Raw genomic sequence first — 21,315 nt, forward strand, 5'->3', positions numbered from 1 at the left:
TGTTAGCTGTTCTCTCAAAAATCTAGCATCTTTTTCACCAGTCCATGTCTCATGCTAATTCTTGTGTAGATCCAGCTGTACTGTATACTTCAAAACTACATGAACTGGAAAGGTAAGCATCATGCAAAGTAATACAATGTGTGTGTGTGTAGGTGAGGTGGACAGTGGCGTCCTGGCCAAGTGTAGCCCGTGTCTGTCCAGTCCGTGTGTCAACCAGGGAATCTGTCACAGTGATCTGGTGGAGATTTACAGGTGCAGCTGTCCTCCTGGATTCAAGGTGAGATGTCACATGAACACTTTTACCTCCAGGCTGGGCTTCTGTTCCAGCCCCCCGCTACACTTACTTATCGTCTTTGTGGCTGTTGATGTTTGTGACCACTTTTAAAGCCTGTTTTCAGGATGTGCAGGATTTTATTCCAGCCCGGATTTAACACACCTGACTCAATTCATGAAAATTCATTAACTTGAAATACATTGACAGACATTCACTTGACGCGTGTAATCAGTTTGTTCACAGATACTGTCGCTCTCTGGGAGCATAGTTGGTTGGTGACCATCGCTCTTTTCTGTTTGTCTGCAGGGTAGGAACTGTGAGACTGCTCTGAACGTCTGTGTCAGTAACCCCTGTGCCAATGGGGGCACCTGCCAACTAAACGAGGAGGAGGAGGCATACAGCTGTGCCTGTCCCCTTGGATTTGAAGGTCCTACCTGCCAGACCAACATGGATGACTGTGAAGATAACGACTGTGAAAACGGAGCTAACTGTATAGATGGTGTCAACAACTATACCTGCCTCTGTCCTCCTTACTACACCGGTAACACATTTACATATTCCACTAGACCAGCCTATCACAGTTGAGTGGGCCTATTATGGTTCACTTTTCCATCCTTTGCTATGTAAATGTAATGTATCTCTCTCTCTCTCTCTCTCTCTCCAGGGGAGATGTGTGAGGAGATGGAGGATGTGTGTGCTCCAGGTGTCAGTCCGTGTCAACACCAGTCTACCTGTCTCATCAGCTCTACTGGACCTCAGTGAGTACACAATGTCAACCTGTGTGTGTGTGTGTGTGTGTGTGTGTGTGTGTGTGTGCGTGCGTGCGTGCGTGCGTGCGTGCGTGCGTGCGTGCGTGCGTGCGTGACTTGAAGATGTTGGTACCCAGACTTAGGCTTTAGCTCAGTGGGCTAACGTTAACACTAACATTTGTGTGTGTGTGTGTTGCAGGTGTGTGTGTTCTCCGGGCTACGTTGGTGATGACTGCAGTGTGGACTATGATGACTGTGAGGAGAATCGCTGTCAGAACGGAGCTCAGTGTGTCGACCAACTCAACGCATACTCCTGCTCCTGCCCCGATGGCTACAGGTGAGCTACTCACACACCTTAGAACTCACACACCTTAGAACTCACACACACCTTAGAACACACACACCATAGAACTCACACACCTTAGACCTCACACACACCTTAGAACTCACACACCTTAGAACTCACACACACCTTAGAACTCACACACCTTAGACCTCACACACACCTTAGAACTCACACACCTTAGAACTCACACACTTTATAACTCACACACCTTAGAACTCACACACCTTAGAACTCACACACACCTTACAACTCACACATACCTTAGAACTCACACACACCTTAGAACTCACACACACCTTAGAACTCACACACAACTTAGAACTCACACACACACCTTAGAACTCACACACAACTTAGAACTCACACACCTTAGAACTCACATACCTTAGAACTCACACACAACTTAGAACTCACACACAACTTAGAACTCACACACCTTAGAACTCACACACACCTTAGAACTCACACACACCTTAGAACTCACACACAACGTAGAACTCACACACACCTTAGAACTCACACACAACTTGGAACTCACACACATTAGAACTCACACATACCTTAGAACTCACACACAACTTAGAACTCACACACAACTTGGAACTCACACACATTAGAATTCACACATACCTTAGAACTCACACAGAACTTAGAACTCACACACCTTAGAACTCACACACAACGTAGAACTCACACACACCTTAGAACTCACACACAACTTGGAACTCACACACCTTAGAACTCACACACCTTATAACTCACACACCTTAGAACTCACACACACCTTAGAACTCACACACCTTAGAACTCACACACCTTAGACCTCACACACACCTTAGAACTCACACACAACGTAGAACTCACACACACCTTAGAACTCACACACACCTTAGAACTCACACACACCTTAGAACTCACACACAACTTAGAACTCACACACACCTTAGAACTCACACACACCTTAGAACTCACACACACCTTAGAACTCACACACACCTTAGAACTCACACACAACGTAGAACTCACACACACCTTAGAACTCACACACACCTTAGAACTCACACATACCTTAGAACTCACACACAACTTAGAACTCATACACACCTTAGAACTCACACACACCTTAGAACTCACACACAACTTAGAACTCACACACACCTTAGAACTCACACACAACTTGGAACTCAAACACCTTAGAACTCACACACAACTTAGAACTCACACACCTTAGAACTCACACAACGTAGAACAGTATCAAGCCATCCGTGGTATAATACGTATAGGGTACCACTTTTTCTTATCAGTTGTGAAATGCCTAACATCTGTCATTTGGACTTACTGATTCTGACTCTCTCTCTCTCTCTCTCTCCCTCTCTCTCTCTCTCCCTCTCTCTCTCCCTCTCTTTCTCTCTCTCTCTCTCTCTCTCTCTCTCTCTCTCTCTCTCTCTCTCTCTCTCTCTCTCTCTCTCTCCTCCCCCCCCAAAGTGGTCAGTTGTGTGAGGTGCCCTCCTCACCGCGGTCTCTATGTGACCTGGCAGACTGCCAGAACGATGCCCCGTGTGTGGAGCGGGCAGGCCGGGCACTGTGCCAGTGTCTCCCTGGGTTCGGAGGTCCTCGCTGTGAGAAGCTGGTCAGTGTGAACTTCGTAGACAGAGACTCCTACCTGCTGCTCTCTGACCTCAAGAACTGGCCCCAGGCTAACATCACACTGCAGGTATCTAACATCTCACTACAGGTACTGTAACACACTCACAAGCAAAAATGTGTGCACACGCTCACGCACACACACACACACACAGCTTATACAGTGCAGGTACTGAATCAGCAATTCAACAAGCATGTGTTTGAGATCCATGCATGTACAGAATCTTAGTCTTAGACTGTTGTCAAAGGGAAATCTGCAAGAAGATTTGAGTTACGTACAAGGATCTGAAGTTAACTTTCAGTCTGTGTAACTAATGTAGGACATGATGTGATATCATATCATCACAATACATGCTATTATATTGTGATATCTGCCCCCAGGTGTCGACAGCGGAGGACAACGGTATCCTGCTGTATAATGGGGACAATGACCACATCGCCGTAGAGCTGTTCCAGGGTCACGTTAAGGTCAGCTACGACCCTGGCAGCCTGCCTGGACATGCTATCTACAGGTAAAAACACACACACACACACACACACACACACACACACACACACACACACACACACACACACACACACACACACACACACACACACACACACACACACACACACACAGCAACCAAATGTTTAATAAATGTTTGTCCTCCCCTCTTTTCTTTGTCTGTCTGTTTCTTCCACTCCCCCTGTATATCTCTCTGTCTACAGTACTGAGACGATCAATGACGGTCAGTTCCACACGGTGGAGCTGGTGACCATTGACCAGATGGTGAACCTGTCCATCGACGGGGGTCTCCCCACCACCATGGACAGCCTGAGGGGGGTCCGGCCCCTCAACGGGGAGGCTCCGCTATACGTGGGGGGTAGGGGCCCTCTCCAGAACACACCTACTTCCTCCTCCTCTGCTGCAGGCACTACAACTACTACACTACTGTCAATGTCACCACCCCCACCGCAACCCAACCCCAACCCACCACCACAACCAACCCCCAACCCCAACCACCCCCCCATCCCAAAACCCCAACCACCGCAAGCGAGCTATATCCTGACCCAATCCTGCAACCTATCCAACTCCAATCCTCAATCCACCCAGTCCATCCCCCAATACGACTGTGTTTGTTAGAGCACTCCAGCATACACACAATACACACACCCCTATACACCCCTATAAAGCCACACACTCCTGCCTGACAATGGTTTTATTACATATAAAGCCATACCCAATCAGCAACACAATGTACTAATATAGTAATATAGCCCCTGTCCCTTGGCCCTATGAGCATCACCCCTTAATGCCCACAGTATTCAGGATACATACAGTATTCCTAACATATAATACATCACATAGTCTTCTATTCTATTTCTGTGATTCCTACTATTTCATTTATCCTTCTAAAACCCACTCCTATAGGTCCCTATCTCTGTCCTACCAGACACAGTCTTCACTCTGGATATGTGGGTTGGTTTATTGGCATGGATCATCATTTTCCTGGTTTCTTTTCTTCACCTATACAACTTTTACTCTGTAACCCGTCTAGCCGTTCTTGGTATCAAAGCATTGATTGTTGAAACAGAATTGATCTGATATCAGAAATGCCTGTGTGTTCAGAGTATGTGATGTGATGTCTTGGTGAGGTCCTGTACTGTGCTGTGGTGTATGTTTGTGGCTGTATCGAAGAGAACACATCAGCCAATACCCCTTCTCCTTTTCACGGTCCTCTGTTTCAAAGACTCTGTGCCTCATGTACTGTCGTTTCAGATTTGAATTAGTGTCAAACCACTATTATATCAGAGAAACTCTTGAATTGAAAATAGTCAAATGTAAATAATTGTATCCAGTTGCATATGTCTCTTTGAAAAAGCCTCTTCCTTCATTCCATATCAGTCTCTTGTTAATGGTTTCTCTGTTTTCCTGTTCTCCACTCTCATACATCTCTAACCTTCTTCCTCCTATCTCTTCTCCCCCTCTATCCTCCATCTCTCAGGTATGCCCGTGGACGTCCACTCGGCAGCCTTCCGGCTCTGGCAGATCCAGAATGGCTCCAGTTTCCACGGCTGCATCCAGAATCTGTATATCAACAATGAGCTGCAGGACTTCACTAAGACCCAGATGAAGCCGGGCGTGGTGCCAGGCTGTGAACCTTGTAGGAAGATCTACTGCCTACATGGTATCTGCCAGCCGGACGGGGCACAGGGACCAGTCTGCCACTGCCAGCCGGGCTGGAACGGACCACACTGTGACCAGCCGGCCACCAACCCATGCCAGGGCAGCAAGTCAGTACAAACTCACTGGGGTTATGATGATAATGCATTTGATTTGAAATAAGATTTGATTTGATTTTATTTGCATTTCAATTGGTTTTTACAAAGTCTCCAAATGCAATTCATATGAATGGTTTGAGACAAGTCTTTACATATGTTCAACCCAAGACTCTTAGTCTTAGCTGAGCTGTATTGCTGATTGATTGATTTATATTCCCTCTCCCCAGGTGTGTGCATGGCAAGTGTATTCCCCTGGACCTGCAGTCCTACCGCTGTGAGTGTGTGGAGGGTTACCGTGGTGCCCTGTGTAACCAGCAGGGGGAGCTGTTTAACCCCTGCCGCAGCCACAACTGTAAACACGGGCGCTGCCAGATCTCTGATACAGGAGAGGCCTACTGCCACTGTGAGGCCGGATACACCGGAGAGCTCTGTGATGCAGGTAGGAGACACACACACATTACTACTGTAGATACACCGGAGAGCTCTGTGATGCAGATAGGAGACACACACACATTAATACTGTAGATACACCGGAGAGCTCTGTGATGCAGGTAGGAGACACACACACATTACTACTGTAGATACACCGGAGAGCTCTGTGATGCAGATAGGAGACACACACACATTACTACTGTAGATACACCGGAGAGCTCTGTGATGCAGATAGGAGACACACACACATTAATACTGTAGATGCACCGGAAAGCTCTGTGATACAGATAGGAGACACACACACATTACTACTGTAGATACACCGGAGAGCTCTGTGATGCAGGTAGGATACACACACACATTACTACTGTAGATACACCGGAGAGCTCTGTGATGCAGATAGGAGACACACACACATTACTACTGTAGATACACCGGAGAGCTCTGTGATGCAGGTAGGAGACACACACACATTACTACTGTAGATACACTGGAGAGCTCTGTGATGCAGGTAGGGGACACACACACATTACTACTGTAGATACACCGGAGAGCTCTGTGATGCAGGTAGGAGACACACACACATTACTACTGTAGATACACCGGAGAGCTCTGTGATGCAGATAGGAGACACACACACATTACTACTGTGGATACACAGAGGAGCTCTGTGATGCAGATAGGACACACACACATTACTACTGTAGATACACCAGAGAGCTCTGTGATGCAGATAGGAGACACACACACATTACTACTGTGGATACACCAGATAGCTCTGTGATGCAGATAGGAGACACACACACATTAATACTGTAGATACACCGGAGAGCTCTGTGATGCAGATAGGAGACACACACACATTAATACTGTAGATACACCAGATAGCTCTGTGATGCAGATAGGAGACACACACACATTACTACTGTAGATACACCGGAGAGCTCTGTGATGCAGATAGGGGACACACACACATTAATACTGTAGATACACCGGAGAGCTCTGTGATGCAGATAGGAGACACACACACATTACTACTGTGGCTACACAGAGGAGCTCTGTGATGCAGATAGGAGACACACACACATTACTACTGTGGATACACAGAGGAGCTCTGTGATGCAGATAGGAGACACACACACATTACTACTGTGGATACACAGAGGAGCTCTGTGATGCAGATAGGAGACACACACACATTACTACTGTGGATACACAGAGGAGCTCTGTGATGCAGATAGAGACACAGCAGATAGGAGACACACACACATTACTACTGTGGATACACAGAGGAGCTCTGTGATGCAGATAGGAGACACACACACATTACTACTGTGGATACACAGAGGAGCTCTGTGATGCAGATAGGAGACACACACACATTACTACTGTGGATACACAGAGGAGCTCTGTGATGCAGGTAGGAGACACACACACATTACTACTGTGGATACACAGAGGAGCTCTGTGATGCAGATAGGAGATAGAATGTGGACTGTCTGGCATCCTAGTTTACTTAGATTGTCTCTGTTGTTGCTTGTCTTTGATACCAACAGACCAAGAGGTAATCCAGCCTAAACCAACTACAGGTACCCATGAAAGGATGATTTTGTGTCTGAAACATTTAGCATTTTTTTGTTTAACAAACTTTCTTAAAATGTATCTTAATGTTAAGGTGAAGGGCTTCTCTTGATGTTCATCATACCATAGTCTCAGAATGTGTCTTTATCGTTCCTCCACCCACAGAGTCAGAGTGTCGGGGGGAGCCCGTGAGGGACTTCTACCAGGTGCAGCGTGGGTACACCATCTGTCAGACCACACGCATGGTCTCCTGGGTAGAGTGCTCCGGCGCCTGCGACACAGGTGCCTGCTGTGCCAGCCAGCGAATGAAACGCCGGAAATACACCTTTGAGTGCAGCGATGGAACTTCGTTCAGCGAGGAAGTGGAGAAGACCATCAAGTGTGGCTGCGTGGGCTGCATGTAGCACGCTTCACACAAACCTGCTACCGCCACCGCCAAGTGCACCAGAGCGAGAAAGCGAGAGAGAGAGAGAGAGAGAGAGAGGGAGAGAGATAGAGAGAGAGAGAGAGAGAGAGAGAGAGAGAGAGAGAAAGAAAGAAAGAAAGAAAGAAAGAAAGAAAGAAAGAGAGAGAGAGAGAGAGAGAGAGAGGGAGAGAGGGAGAGAGAGAGAGAGGAGGAAGAAGTAAGAGAACCAGAGAGTATAAAGAAATATATATAAAAACCTCTATCTATATATTATGGACAACAATGTTTGTAAAATAGGACATTTCCTCCCCTTCCATGGCTGTGTGACGTACAGAAACACAGAGAAAACAAACATCAACAACAACAACATGGAGAAGTGTGAACAACAACAACCAAACCATTGTATCTGCAACATTGTTTTGAAGGGTTCTAGAGATGCAAAGGTGTTGCATTCAGAGCCAGACATCAACCAACCCCTCATACACACCTGGTCTAAACCTTTGGCCCCTTGGCTCATCCATCCATTAGGCCTCAGATAGTCTAAGCACCCTCTGCTTTCTTTGCTTCCTGAAGGCTGTATGTGTAATATGACGTCCGGTCTGGTCGGGGTGGCAGGACAGAAGAGGTACAGAGATGTAAAAAAAAAAAAAAAGAGGACAGAGGGAGGATAGTAGAGTTGGGTTGTAGTTAAGTTTGGTTAGGCAGGGCTGGAACTGGACTGTAGCTGGTGTGGGCTGATATAAGCTTGCCTGGACTGTAACTGAGTTGAGCCGGGTTAGGTCGGGTTTAGATGGGCCAGATTGTAGTTGAGCTGTGCTGAGCAGAGCTGGGGTTAGGTCGGGCTATATCTGGGCCGATTTCTTATTGGACTCTATCCTGGAGTTTTTAGAACAAGAGATGTCCATTCTTTTCATTACTGATAAGACCACTGCACTGAATACCAGCACTGAGAATCACAGTCATTTGCCCTTCACAGCACATACACACAACATGCACGCATGCACCACACTAGAGGACGTTCTTGTCTGAGCAGAAGGGTCGTTCCATTAGAAGCAGTCAGAAGGGGCTGTCTGATACACATTGTGAGGCAGGTAGACCTTCCATTCCCCTACAGTAGGCTATAAGCTATACCCCCACCTGGAGCAGGCAGTACCCGGTGGAGACCAATCCCCCAGCATGCATTGCCTCAGGATGATTTGCATAAGCCCTCCCCCTTTGAGCAGGAGGATGATTAGGCCCCTCCCCTCAATGCCTGCAGTATTAAATGTGTGCAAACTTGCATGTGAGAAGTTTGCAAATTGATATGTAGAGCTTTTTATTATGTTTATTATTACGGAACAAAAAGGTTCAGAATATTTGTTTTGTTACGTCTAATTTCAATTATTTGTTTTGCATTGTTTTGTTTTTATTTGTTATTATATTTTGTTTTCTGATGTAACCTAACACCTTTAGCCCTCTCTTTATACAGAAATGCCTAACAGATTCTAATATATATATTTGTATTTCATTTTGGTATAGTATTTTTATATGTTAAAGAGTAAATCTTTGTTTTCTGGAAGCTTCTATTGGAACAGGCAGGATGGCATTTGATTGGTTCCCTAGCTGTTTTTATTTGGTTATTTCACTTGCTCAAACAAGGTAGTTTGTAATTGTCCAAAACAAGGTAGTGAATGGTTGGCCTTGTTGTGTAGGCAGCAGTATTGATGTAGAAACATGTTTAATATTGTATATGTTGTCTTCCATGTGAATATGACATCTAATTCATTTGAAAGTCTGTGTGCTGTTTGTTTTATTTTTTATTTATTTTATCTTAAAGCTTTTTCCTGTAGAGTATAAAAGGCATAATAATTGTTGCTGATTTTCAAAAAATAAAAATAAATAAAAAAGTTAAAATAAAAACTAGTGTAACAAAAAAAAGCTGTAAGGTATTTGTGACATCACTTAATAGCCAGTTATGACAGTATTTTCTCCCCTCTGGCTCAGACACATTCCTCATTGGCTGTTGGGCCCGAGTGGGTGGAGTTAAAATGCAAATGAGTGAGATGCCCCTCCCACTCTGAAATACATTTTTCCTGTATTTACTATACCATACTCTGAAATATTGTGAAAGGGTTCTGATTGTCTTGTGTTGATTTTGTTTAAGTATTAGGCTGAATTCCTGTCATTTTAAATTGGGGACATTTTCCGTGGTAGAAGATTTAAGTGAAAGTCACAGTCGACTGAAATCAAGCTGCCGTAGGAAGCTTACTTATTGTGGATGTTCACAAAGATGGTGTCTACATTTTGCCTGCATTAAATTGGTGCTGCCATCTTATCATTGTACTGTGGTGGGAGGTGAGGCCATGGGCTGAATGACAGCAAGCTGTAGACCTGCCATCTTTCTGTATGTTTGCCATTGGATCCACTTACCGCAATCCTATTTTAACATGCACAGATAATGCCTGGATTCAATCTGTATCGCTGAACTTCAGCGTTATAAGGTGATTGAAATTTAAAGGCAATGTTCCCGCGTTAGCAGAGACTGCATTCGCGGTAAATTAATTTAGCCCTAGATGTCCCCATTCTGACTGGCTATAGAACACAAATCAGAGATGAAAAGGTGCCAATCGCAGAGTAGAACAGTCCAACCTGAATGTATAAATGTGTATAAACATGAATTGAGCTTACTCCTGAAGCCGTATGGTTCAGCTGTTATCCTCTTTGTTTTCTAAGTGGGACACCTACAGGACGGGTTTCCTGCAGAGTAGGATGAAGTTGCCCCTAGACACAGTTCTGTGGTCAGTTTGGTGGTTTTCCCCACTAATGATTAAGGTAAAGCTTTGGGGACGGAAAGCTGATCCTAGATCTATGCTTAAGAACAACTTGTACCCAGAGCGTCCTGTTGCAGTGGACTCCTTGTTTGCCCCGATGTTAACCTTGTCTTATATAAATCCCTGAGGTTATCCTATGGTGTCCACATATGTATGATATTGATGAACTGTCATCTCATCCTTTAGCTTAACGTTTAGCTCTATGCCTCGCAGATTTCAACATGAGTTTATCACAGCTCTCACAAAAAGGACTTTCATACTTGCAAACATGGATATTGATCATTGCAATTCAGCCGGATTCCATTCATTCTAGGGTGAAACCTGTAAAGACTCATCCACCATCCTCGAGAGAACTGTACTCCGTATCATGTCATTGTGAAAGACGCAGTGTCTCTGTTGTATTGAACTGGTAAAAAAAAAGAACAAAAAGTCTAATAATTCTCTGGTCTGTTTCCTACAGATGTGCTACTTCTGTTGCTTTGGTTGTGTTCCGTCGCAGGTGTGATGGTGGGATTGAACTGAAGTCCCAGTGATGCTGAATGTATGTAGTATCTATCGATCTATCTTTATCTATCGCCACCGACAAAATGTTTACTGAAACCTCCTCCACTTTTCATTCATTAAACTTTAATGTGTGTGCTTTTAACATGGACTGTTAACGCGTCTCGTCATTGGTTTGAATGGAGTGTGTGTGTGTGATCGGGGGGGTAGACAGTGCTACCCAAGTTGGAATAAGGGGCTTTGTTTTGTTCTTTATACAAAGCATGAAGGTACATTGGAGGAAGAGTACAGTGGAATGTTAATTGTATTTCCATGATGGTAAGACGAACATAGGGAAGTAAATACTGATGATTTTATAAAGTGAGGAATACAGTTGTTTTAGTTCAACCTCATAGAATGACACAGTAGATTAATGAAAGCTAACCACTGAAGATGGAAAAAACAAAGCATGACACAAAATATACAATTCAAACATCTTTATATCAACTCCAGCAAGAATACAAAGTCACTAACTTCAAATATGTCTCATTATTGGGATTAACACAAATACATCAGTTATTTATTTTCCAATATACAGAATCCCAAACTATAAATATCCACAGTAAAGAATAAAACATGTTCAAGTTTGATATTTGGTGGACTGCTTCATGTAGATCTACTGTATGCATTTATCTAGAGGGGTTTCTTAAATAACAATATAAAACATGAATTATACCTTTTTGCATTTACAAATTATTACTTTTAAAGTGAAATAACCATAATAAAAATAAAACTGTCCTAAAATGTCTTCTTTCTTTTGACAAACGGAGGTCAGGCTATTGCTGAAGTACGGAAGCATCAAGAAAACGTATTCCTGAAATAAAATAACTATCTGAGAAATAAAATACACAAAAATAAAACATGCCAGACAGGTTATTTCTATAACATTGGGATATAGTACAGACTGATCATTCACAAACACTTTTTTTCTCCAACAATTTTCATATATGGTCACCAGGGGTCAGTATACTGCAATATAGTCCAAATAACAGGTAAACACACCCTACCATACAAGCTCACAAAGTATGGGCAAAACATATGCATCTAACATTAGATACAACCTGTGGATCTATGTACTGTAGCATCATTCCCTGGTATCTGCTCTCAAACAGCAGACCTTAAAGTGACCCCCTTCCAAAACAGTTGACCAATGGCATGTCTTTCAGTCATTAATGCTCATTCAGTACACGACCCAGAGAGGAAAGGTAACATGCATAGTCTTAGTCAAAAGTTTCCGCAACAAAAGCTAGTTTTCAGAAAGAACAAACAAATACATGTTTAATAAGAAATAGTCGAGGTGAATACTGCACTTCAAGAGTGGGCCGTTGCTGCACAGGTGAAAGACTGGAGAAACGAGCATTTAAATGTAAACACTACAGGTAGCTAAAGCACATGCAACAGCATGTAATGATCACACCAGAGGGAAAACGTCACCATTAAACTAACCAGAATCAGAGAATATAAGGGACAGGATCAGAGATACAAGTGAAGCAGGTGTTAATACATCTCACATGTATTGCAAAGAAAAATAAATCATTTGTGAAAATTTCAAAACAGAACTCGGACAGTTTTTGAAAGTTAAACACAGCTACGGTAACAACAGTTATAAGGCTACTGCTCAGGAACAGAAATAACCCCAGAATCTAAAACTAAACAAACACAGGTCAAAGAGAACTCATTAGAATAATCAACCATGACGCTCCTTTACACATTCAAAACAAACAGTACATGATGAGAAGCAGGGTGGGTTTATAGCAGGAAGACAGAGAGTAGGGAACATGTGGGACTGAACACATAGAGGGAAGTTGTGCATGAAGATACAAGATGTGCAGGTCAGCACCAATGACCAGCTCTATACAATAACCTGGAGAAGAGTTCTGAAGGACCAAGTCAACATGACACAATGTGTGCAGACCTGCACCAAATCCATATCTAGAACACTCCCTTTCTCCTCCTACAGTATGTGTCTGTGCAATGGCCAGAGAATTGAGGCTTCACCTGTTAGCAACACATTACTTTACATCTGATGAATAAGGCACCTGGTCACAAAAAGTCCCACACATTCGCACCACTCTGATCACGAGATGGGCTGGAGACATTGATGAATATAGGCTATAGATCTAAGAATGATGTTCAGTGAAACCTGGGCTAATTTCAATTGAACGATTGGCTTTCCATGCTGTGCTGCAGTCAGAGAAAATCGATATTTGTTTTTAGCAACATGGTACTGATGTTCTCATGCCATTATTACTAAACCTCACAAAAAAATAGAAAGCGTGGAATAGAGACTTGTGTGATCTTTACAAAACACTAGGACAAACAATAAGGTGGAGGACATGGCATGCTGTAGTCTGAATAACTAATAAACCTAGCATCAAACCCAAATCTACAATGTCTGACATGTTTCCAATGCAGATATACCCTTATAAAATCATCTCCACAGCCCAGTTAGAGAATTACACAATACCAAACCAGAAGCCAGATTGAGTTTTGCCTCTGTATAACAACACTGGTCTGATAGGTACCCTCCCAGAAAACACAGCAAACACACTAGACTTTAAATATCTTCCAGTCACCATTTGCATTTAGCCTTTGAAGCTTATCAAAAGTGTTGGCATTGCCAAGTCCCCCCCCCTTATTATAACCAGCTTGGCTGTTACGTTCTTTCTGCACACTACTGTAGCTATTCCTATCTATTTCTTCCTGATCCGCTTGGCTGGATTCTGTGTGCTCTCCTGGCTTCTCTTTGTGGCAGCCTTCAGAGTCTTATTCTTAGCTGGTTCATTTGATCTCTTTGTGGCAGGCTTAGAGTTTGCACTCTGAGAGATTGAGGGGGATGGAGTGGCCTCCATCTTCCTTTGTGACCTTGTGAGTACCTGGTCAGGAGAGCCTGGCGTTTTGACATCCATGTTCTGTTGAGACTCAACCTCACTTTCAGAGCCTTTGCTCTCAACACCTTTACTTTCAGGGCCTTTAGTCTCAGATACTCTACTTTCAGAGTGTCTCTTTTCCACCTCTGCCTTCTCTGCTCCAACCTGCTGTTTGTTTGAGTCAGTTTTAGGGGTGATGGAAGGAGCAGGGGTGTTTTTCTGTGCTTTTGGGGTCATCGCTCTTTGGGTAGACCTCTGTGGTGATGCACTCTCTTTCCTACTGAGATCTCTTACGGTTCTACTGCTGCTGCTAGTCTTGACTGATCTCTCCTGGACAGCAGCTTTTACTGGAGTCTTTCTACTAGGAGATGACTGCGCTCTCACTGTTTTGACTACACTTGGCTCCTTTACACTTTTATCTCCAGAAACAGATAATTTCTGCCTCTGGGCAGTGGCCGGTTTCAATTTAGTTGGTTTTGTCAATTTTGTCTTTGGGGCTTTAGAGGGTTTGACTTTGGAAGCTTTGATCACTTTTCTTGGGGCCCCTTTTGGCTTCTCGGAGCTTTGTTGACCTTGCATCTTCTCACGTATATTGGAGTACTTCCGCAGGATCCGAGCACTGGCTGGGTTCTTGGCCTTCGCTGAGGCCTTCTGGCCGTCGGTTGCCTGTGACTCTGCAGAGGAGAGGTAGGCTTTGGTGGAGATCCGGGTGGCCGTGGTCAGCTCTCTCTTCTCCTTCCCTTTGGGAGTACTTGTACTGACCTCCTGCTCCAGGGCTTTAGCAATCAGCTTATGGCTCTTAGGGTTGCTCTTCACAGGGGAAGCGATGGCAAACTTCTTCAAGTGTTTCTTCAAGCGCTCGGCTTGCAGGCTAGGGAAGACCCCTTTGGACAGCCCTTGGGACATACCGGGGAAGAGCAGCTGGGTCTCAGAGAGAAGACGTGTGTTCACCTTCTTTACGATGACCATTGATTGGGTTTCTGTTGACTCCATGTACCAGCGGCAGATACTGGCTAGGTCCAAATCATTCTTGAAAAGCATCTGGACAAGGGAGTACCTCTGGTGCTCCGAAGACTTGGGCTTGCGGACCCGGCGCTTGCTCTTCCATATCGCTGCCTGTCTGTCTGCCTTGTTCTTGTGTCTGGGCGTTGGTTGTCCCTCTTTGTCTATCTGGACCCAGCCTCTATGCATCTTATCGAACCTGGTGTTGAGAGTAGATATTTTCTGTTGGTTTTCCTCTATGTCTAGTAATTCCAGGAACTTGTGTCGAGACTGTACTAGGGGCTCCAGTTTGGGCAGGAGGAGAGGAGTGTCTAAGCTGGAGGGAAGAGGAGAACTGACCAGCAAAGGAGAATCCCTTAGTGGAGACTTGATTATCCTCTCAGGTTTGACCTTAACCTTAATGGGTGATGAGAGTCTCACTGGGGATTTCAGCCTCATGGAAGATGCCACCCCACTCCTTTTCTCAGCTGTGATTGGAACACTGGTTGAGGACATGGGTGACCTCTGGACTCTCAAAGCGGACTTTCTGTTCTCCACCGCAGTTGGTGGAATTGTCGGGGTAATGGACTGGCTGGCCACTTCAGTTTTACTACTCTCACTCCTCAATGGCATTCGCCCAGGTCTGTCTAAAGCACTGCTGATTGGAGACATGCTGAAATCTCCAGATATAATTTTGCTATCCATTGAAGTTGGTGCCTCTGCCTTCTTCAGCAAAGTTGGTTCCTCTGAATTCTTCAGGGAAGTCAATTTGCTTGGTTCTCCCTCAGATGGAGTAAATTTGCTTTGTTCTCCTTCCTTTTGGAGAATTATTTTGTGTCTTAGTGGACTGCTATGTGCTTGCGCCTCACTCTTTTTAATGCTTGTACCCTCTGTGAGAGCAGAAACTTCATTGCTAACTTGAAGACTCACAACCTCTTCGACCTCCCTTGCTACTACCACCATTGACGACCTGAGCTTTGGTCTAGTTTGCACCCTAGTTTCCACTGCAGTGTTCTGTGTCTTGCTGGGTTTGGGTTTTGGAGCTGGCTGAGCTCTTGCAACCTTCAGTTCTTCGGAGCTCTGGGTGACTGCACTGGGGACGATACGAAGAAGAGAAGAGGCAACAGGGAGGGGAGGGTTAAACTTGATGCAGGGGAGAGGGAGGGAGGTAGATGGTTCTGGGGGGACAATGAAAGTAACGGCAACTAGGAGGGGAGGGGAGGCTACAGGGAGGAGAAGCGAGGCAACAGGTAGAAGAGGCGAGGCGACAGGGAGGGGGAGCGAGGCGACAGGGAGGGGGACGAGGCGACAGGGAGGGGGGCGAGGCGACAGGGAGGCGGGGCGGGGCGACAGGGAGGGGGGCGAGGCGACAGGGAGGCGGGGCGGGGCGACAGGGAGGGGGGGGCGGGGCGACAGGGAGGGGGCGGGGCGACAGGGAGGGGGCGGGGGGGGGCAGGGAGGGGGCGGGCGACAGGGAGGGGGACGGGGCGACATGGAGGGGGCGCGGCGACAGGGAGACAGGGACAGGAAGGGGGGACAGGGGCGACAGGAAGGGGGACAGGGCAACAGGGAGGGGGGCGAGGCGACACGGAGGGGGGGCGAGGCAACAGCTTCACGCTGTTGCAGTCTGGCTGATCTGAGCGGGTGTCTGGGCTCAGGGTTCCTGGTGGAGTCGATTGGTGTGTCTGCGACTGGAGGAGTGTCAGGAATGTTCAGTCTTGCTGTTATAGGGGCCCTTGCGTCAGACGTGATCTGGCTCGCTTCCACAGGGGTCTTCGTGTCAGGCAGGTTCTGAGTTGCTTTAAAGGTTTTTGTGGGATGTTTGGACACAGGGATTTTGATCAGTTCGGCTGGAGTGCATGAGATTTGAGGAATTTCTGGCATCTTCTCAGAAGGTTTCTCGGATTGTTTCAGAGAGGTCTTAGTGGGGCGTTTAGTCTTCGTAGGAGTAGACTCTGGGGTGTTTTTAGCTGGCCGTTCACGCAAACATCTGTCAGACTGCGCTATAGGTCTACCATTCACATATCCACATATAATCATATTCTCGGTCTCAATCACTGCAGTTTCCTTCACCTTTGAAGGAATCCCCCGTGCTGGAATACCCTGTTTTTCAGAACACCTTGGAGGTGATTGTTTCACAACTGCCTCATCTGCCTTTTTAGAGAACGAATCAGCATCTGTCCTTTTCTCTTCAGGCACATTGTTGCCGTCACCTGGAGCCCAGTCTGGTTCAACCTTGCCCGTTTCCTGCACCTCCATCCTTTCACTCTCTGTGGGAACCTCAGTGCCAACTTCTCCTCCAGAGCCCTCAGATGGTTTCTGGTCAACTGGACTCTGAGGTTCCAGTGGCTCGGCCTGTTCTTTACCAATTACACTTGCATTCACTACCTCATTCTCCTCCTTGTTTCCAGCGCTCTCCATGGAAGGGCTCGGGGATTCAGATTCCTTTTGTTGGGTATCAGAGATTACGTTCTGGCCCTCTGGCACAGTCTGCAGCTGATCCTGGACAAGCTCAGCTTCTTCTGATGTCTTATGTGATGGGTTCACATCTTTCCCCATCACCACCTGCTCTGGGCTTTCACTCAAAACGATGTCATTAATTACACTGTTTAAATCCTGATGTGCGGTCTCAACCACAGTACTAGCTAGACTATCTGGTGCTACACTCAGCCTTGGCTGCTCTGAGTCTGTCCCTGCACTCTGCTCGTTCTCCACTGGGGGACACTGTGAAGGAGATGGAGGGGCAGTCTGTTCTTTGCATAGACTCTGGTCTGTCTGATTAGTCTCAACGATTAGCTCCACCTCACTGGCTGATTTTGCAGCAGTCTCTACATCCCGAGCCAACTCCCTTTCAGCTGAATGCTCCGAGGGAGTTCTCTGACTGACCGTCTCTAAAATACCTCCAATGAAGGGCATATCCACAAGAGGTACACTCTCAGGCTTGCCAAGCAGCTGTTTAGGGGTGACCAGAGTGTTGAGATCTGGCATTGGAGTGAGAGAGTTGCCACTATAGTTGCGGGCGGACTTTCTGGCTAATGTACGGACAGTCTTAAGCTCCCACATCTCCTCCACGTACATGTGACCTCTGGTGCTTTTCCTGGCGTTGTTTCGCGGGAACCGACGGTGCTGCCATTTCTGGAAACAGTCTGTGATTGGTTTGTCAATGTAGACAATGTCGCAGTGGCCGAGATCTGGGTCGGTTACAAACTGACACAGCGAAGAAGCGTCCCTAGGCCGATGATAGGAAGACCCCTTCAAGGTCTTCCTTGCTGTCCTGGGGGAAACTGGGGGTATGATGGTGGGGGTCTTTTGGGGTGGACTCTGTTTGACCAGCGTATCTCTGGTACGTCCAAAGGAGCCTCTTTGTCTTATTGGATGATTAACATCATTGTGCCTTTTCACAGAGGAGCTGGGGCCATCGCTGTAACTATCTGCTCTGATTGAAGAGTCAGAATTGCCCTGCTGTTTATCCATAGTACCGGCGAGAGCAGGAAGAGAGGTGGTGAGCACACAGGACAGCTTCTTACCATCAGCCAGGCTGCTGGACTTCAGGATTTTGATCTTTAGAGGAGCATGGTCACTAAGAGGTTTACTCTCACTGTCCTCTGTGCTTCTGAGAAGGTTTGCCAAAGCCTTAGACTCCCCTGGGCCAGATTTACGGAAATCTAAGGCTGGCCCAGCGGCCCCAGATACATTTCTAGACACATCAGTCTCAGGGGTCTGCTCTGGGGCTGCCAACCTGCTACTCCTGGTACCAACTGCCTCTCCCCCCTCCACCAGTCCTTTGGGATTGGAAGCCATGGGAAGTTTCTGGCCAGTCCTCCCCTTCTCCAGGCAGGGTTCAGGACTAGGACCCTGAAGGGCGCCGTGCTTGACTGAGCAAGAGGTTTTGAAGGCAGAGGCTGGTGATGTGCTGGAGGAGGATATAGTCTTGACCTATAACAAAGAGAACAATGAGGTTATTCAGTACCTTAACCTAGTTATTACATAGACAAAACATATTCACGCCACAGAGCCTTAGTCTCTAACTTCCAGGCTGTATCTTTTTGCTCTTAGAACTACCCCTACCGGCTCCGGGAGAATTGTCATAAGCAACCGCTGAATAGCATAGCGCAACAGTCAAAAAATATTACTAGAAAATATTATATTCATGAAATCACAAGTGAAATATTTTGAAACACAGCTTAGCCTTTTGTTAATCACCCTGTCGTCTCAGATTTTGAAATTATGCTTTACAGCGAAAGCAAGACAAGCGTTTGTGTAAGTTTATCGATAGCCTAGCATAGCATTATGTCCACTTAGCATCAGGAAGCTTGGTCATGAAAATCAGAAAAGCAATCAAATTAACCATTTACATTTGATGATCTTCGGTTGTTTTCACTCACGAGACTCCCAGTTAGACAGCAAATGTTCCTTTTGTTCCATAAAGATATTTTTTATATCCAAATACCTCCGTTAGTTTGATGCATTATGCCCAGGAATCCACCGGAAATAGCGGTCACGGCAACGCAGACAAAAATTCAAAATTGTCCATAATGTCGACAGAAACATGGCAAACCTTTTTTAGAATCAATCCTCAAGGAGTTTTTCAAATATCTATTCGATAATATATCAACCGGGACAGTTGGCTTTTCACTAGGACCGGGAGTAACAATGGCCGCCTTTGTCTTTTGCGCACAAATCACTCTGAGAGCCACCACCTGACTACTTACGTAATGTGGTCGTTCCCGCTCATTCTTCAAAATAAAAGCCTGAAACTATGTCTAAAGGCTGTAGACACATTAGGGATGCCATAGAAAAAGGAATCTGGTTGATATCCCTTTCAATGGTCAATAGGGATGCATAGGAACACAGAGGTTTCAAAATAAGAGTCACTTTCTGATTGGATTTTTCTCAGGCTTTCTCAGGCTTCAGGATTTTTCTCAGGCTATCAGTTCTGTTATACTCACAGACAATATTTTTATAGTTTTGGAAACTTTAGAGTGTTTTCTATCCTAAGCTGTCAATTACATGCATATTCTATTTTCTGGTCCTGAAAAATAGCCTGTTTACTTTGGGAACGTTATTTTTCCAAAAATAAAAAAGTGCCCCCTAGTTTCAAGAGGTTAATGTATTAGGCATCTGCGTCCTCTGGTTTGTTAGTTATTGTCCCTGAAAAGCAATCAGAAATGATCTATTCAAATGTACTGAATTGAAAATACACAATGAGAGCAATGCCTATACAGACCTCTGTCTGTAGGAAGCCCAGAGCGTCGACAATCTGCCTCTGGTGATGCAGACACAGCTTCGTCATGAACTGCTCCAGCGTCGAAGTGGACTGGAGGTCCCTGGCCTTCGCTGGACTCAGCTCCAGACATTCACTGTAAGACAAACAGTACAAGGATGTTTATATTTAATGTCATGAATATAAAATGTAGGCTTATAATTTTCCAAAAGCATATAAAAATATCTATGGAAACTGTTAGAAAGAAAAAAAATAAGTCAGGTTATAACCACATGGACCATAACGAGAGTTACGATAGCTATAGGTTCTTAAAATGTTGTCATACAATGGGATCAATGCATTAAGGCATACAGTGAGTGGTATGGAGATTAATAAAGTATTCACAACACCCATAAAAATAAATTGTTTTTCTATAGTTCAGTAAGAAATGTTATCACGAAAACGCTAAAGATGTTAGCATGCTTCAGTTCGGCTGGCGTCTTTCCAAGCTTGGTTAGCCGAAAGTGTGTGCTCGGATACTCCCTTAAAAAAGCCAGTCTACACATTAGCAAAATAGTCTGAATTAATCGAACAAATCGGTCATTAATTTTGACTATCTTACCAAGGAGATCTTACGCGTCGAACACACCTACAGCGTCCTTGTGCAAAATGGTACGCAGCATCATCTGGATATGTCTGCAATTTCCAGCAGGCCTGGATATCCTCTAAAATTCTTTCCATTCATCTATAGCAGTGGTTCCAAACTTTTTATAGTCCCGTACCCCTTCAAAACAGTCAACCTCCAGCTGCATACCCCCTCTAGCACCAGGGTCAGCGCACTCTCAAATTTTGTTTTTGTCATCATTGTAAGCCTGCCACACACACACACACACACACAAGAATGAGTGCGAGTTGTCACAACCCGGCTCATGGGAAGAGACAAAGAGCTCTTATAGGACCAGGGCACAAATAATAACTCAGCAATGTTGGGTTGTATTGGAGAGTCTCAGTCTTAAATAATTGTCCACAGTCTGTGCCTGTATTTAGTCGTCATGCTAGTGAGGGCCAAGAATCCATTCCCACATAGGTATGTGGTTGCAAAGGTCATCAGTGTGTTAACAGCGTAATTTGCCAAGGCAGGATACTCTGACTGCAGCCCGGTCCAGAAACCTGGCAGTGGCTTCTGATTAAATTCAATTTTCACAGAACCGCTT

General features: G+C 45.3%; 2 protein-coding genes across 5 annotated transcripts in view; one reads left to right on the top strand and one right to left on the bottom strand.

Annotated features, from left to right (window-relative positions):
• The window catches only part of LOC115113850 (slit homolog 1 protein-like), a 202,750-nt gene extending 191,597 nt beyond the window's left edge, over positions 1-11,153 (top strand). The window contains exons 27-37 of one of the 4 annotated variants that reach the window (XM_065012727.1): positions 153-277; positions 581-815; positions 939-1,032; positions 1,223-1,360; positions 2,855-3,104; positions 3,395-3,525; positions 3,725-3,879; positions 5,002-5,290; positions 5,506-5,717; positions 7,267-7,299; positions 7,457-11,153. In XM_065012727.1, the coding sequence (XP_064868799.1) occupies positions 153-277; positions 581-815; positions 939-1,032; positions 1,223-1,360; positions 2,855-3,104; positions 3,395-3,525; positions 3,725-3,879; positions 5,002-5,290; positions 5,506-5,717; positions 7,267-7,299; positions 7,457-7,695 (1,901 nt within the window). In that variant the 3' untranslated portion in view covers positions 7,696-11,153. The remainder of the gene's footprint in view (positions 1-152; positions 278-580; positions 816-938; positions 1,033-1,222; positions 1,361-2,854; positions 3,105-3,394; positions 3,526-3,724; positions 3,880-5,001; positions 5,291-5,505; positions 5,718-7,266; positions 7,300-7,456) is intronic. The other 3 variants (XM_065012728.1, XM_065012729.1, XM_065012730.1) reach the window with 3 other exon arrangements.
• A 316-nt stretch (positions 11,154-11,469) lies between these two features.
• LOC115113851 (nascent polypeptide-associated complex subunit alpha, muscle-specific form-like) lies at positions 11,470-20,787 on the bottom strand. The gene is made up of 3 exons (XM_065012545.1): positions 20,738-20,787; positions 20,126-20,258; positions 11,470-18,834 (listed from the first exon to the last, which is right to left on the bottom strand). Exons 1-3 carry the CDS (start codon positions 20,785-20,787, stop codon positions 13,741-13,743), a joined length of 5,277 nt encoding a protein of 1,758 aa, XP_064868617.1. The 3' UTR covers positions 11,470-13,740.
• Between the last annotated feature and the right edge of the window lie 528 nt (positions 20,788-21,315).

The sequence above is a fragment of the Oncorhynchus nerka genome, linkage group LG28 (genome assembly GCF_034236695.1).
Source record: "Oncorhynchus nerka isolate Pitt River linkage group LG28, Oner_Uvic_2.0, whole genome shotgun sequence".
Taxonomy (NCBI): Eukaryota; Metazoa; Chordata; class Actinopteri; order Salmoniformes; family Salmonidae; genus Oncorhynchus; species Oncorhynchus nerka.

Bases quoted from the DNA above. Each gene is read 5' to 3' on its own strand.
- LOC115113851 (XM_065012545.1), bottom strand. From the start codon at position 20,787: ATGATGCTGCGTACCATTTTGCACAAGGACGCTGTAGGTGTGTTCGAC. The intron at 20,259-20,737 runs GTAAGATCTCCT...TTTGTCTTACAG, and splicing joins GCTGTAGGTGTGTTCGACGC to TGAATGTCTGGAGCTGAGTC. The intron at 18,835-20,125 runs GTCTGTATAGGC...TCTTTGTTATAG, and splicing joins TGGGCTTCCTACAGACAGAG to GTCAAGACTATATCCTCCTC.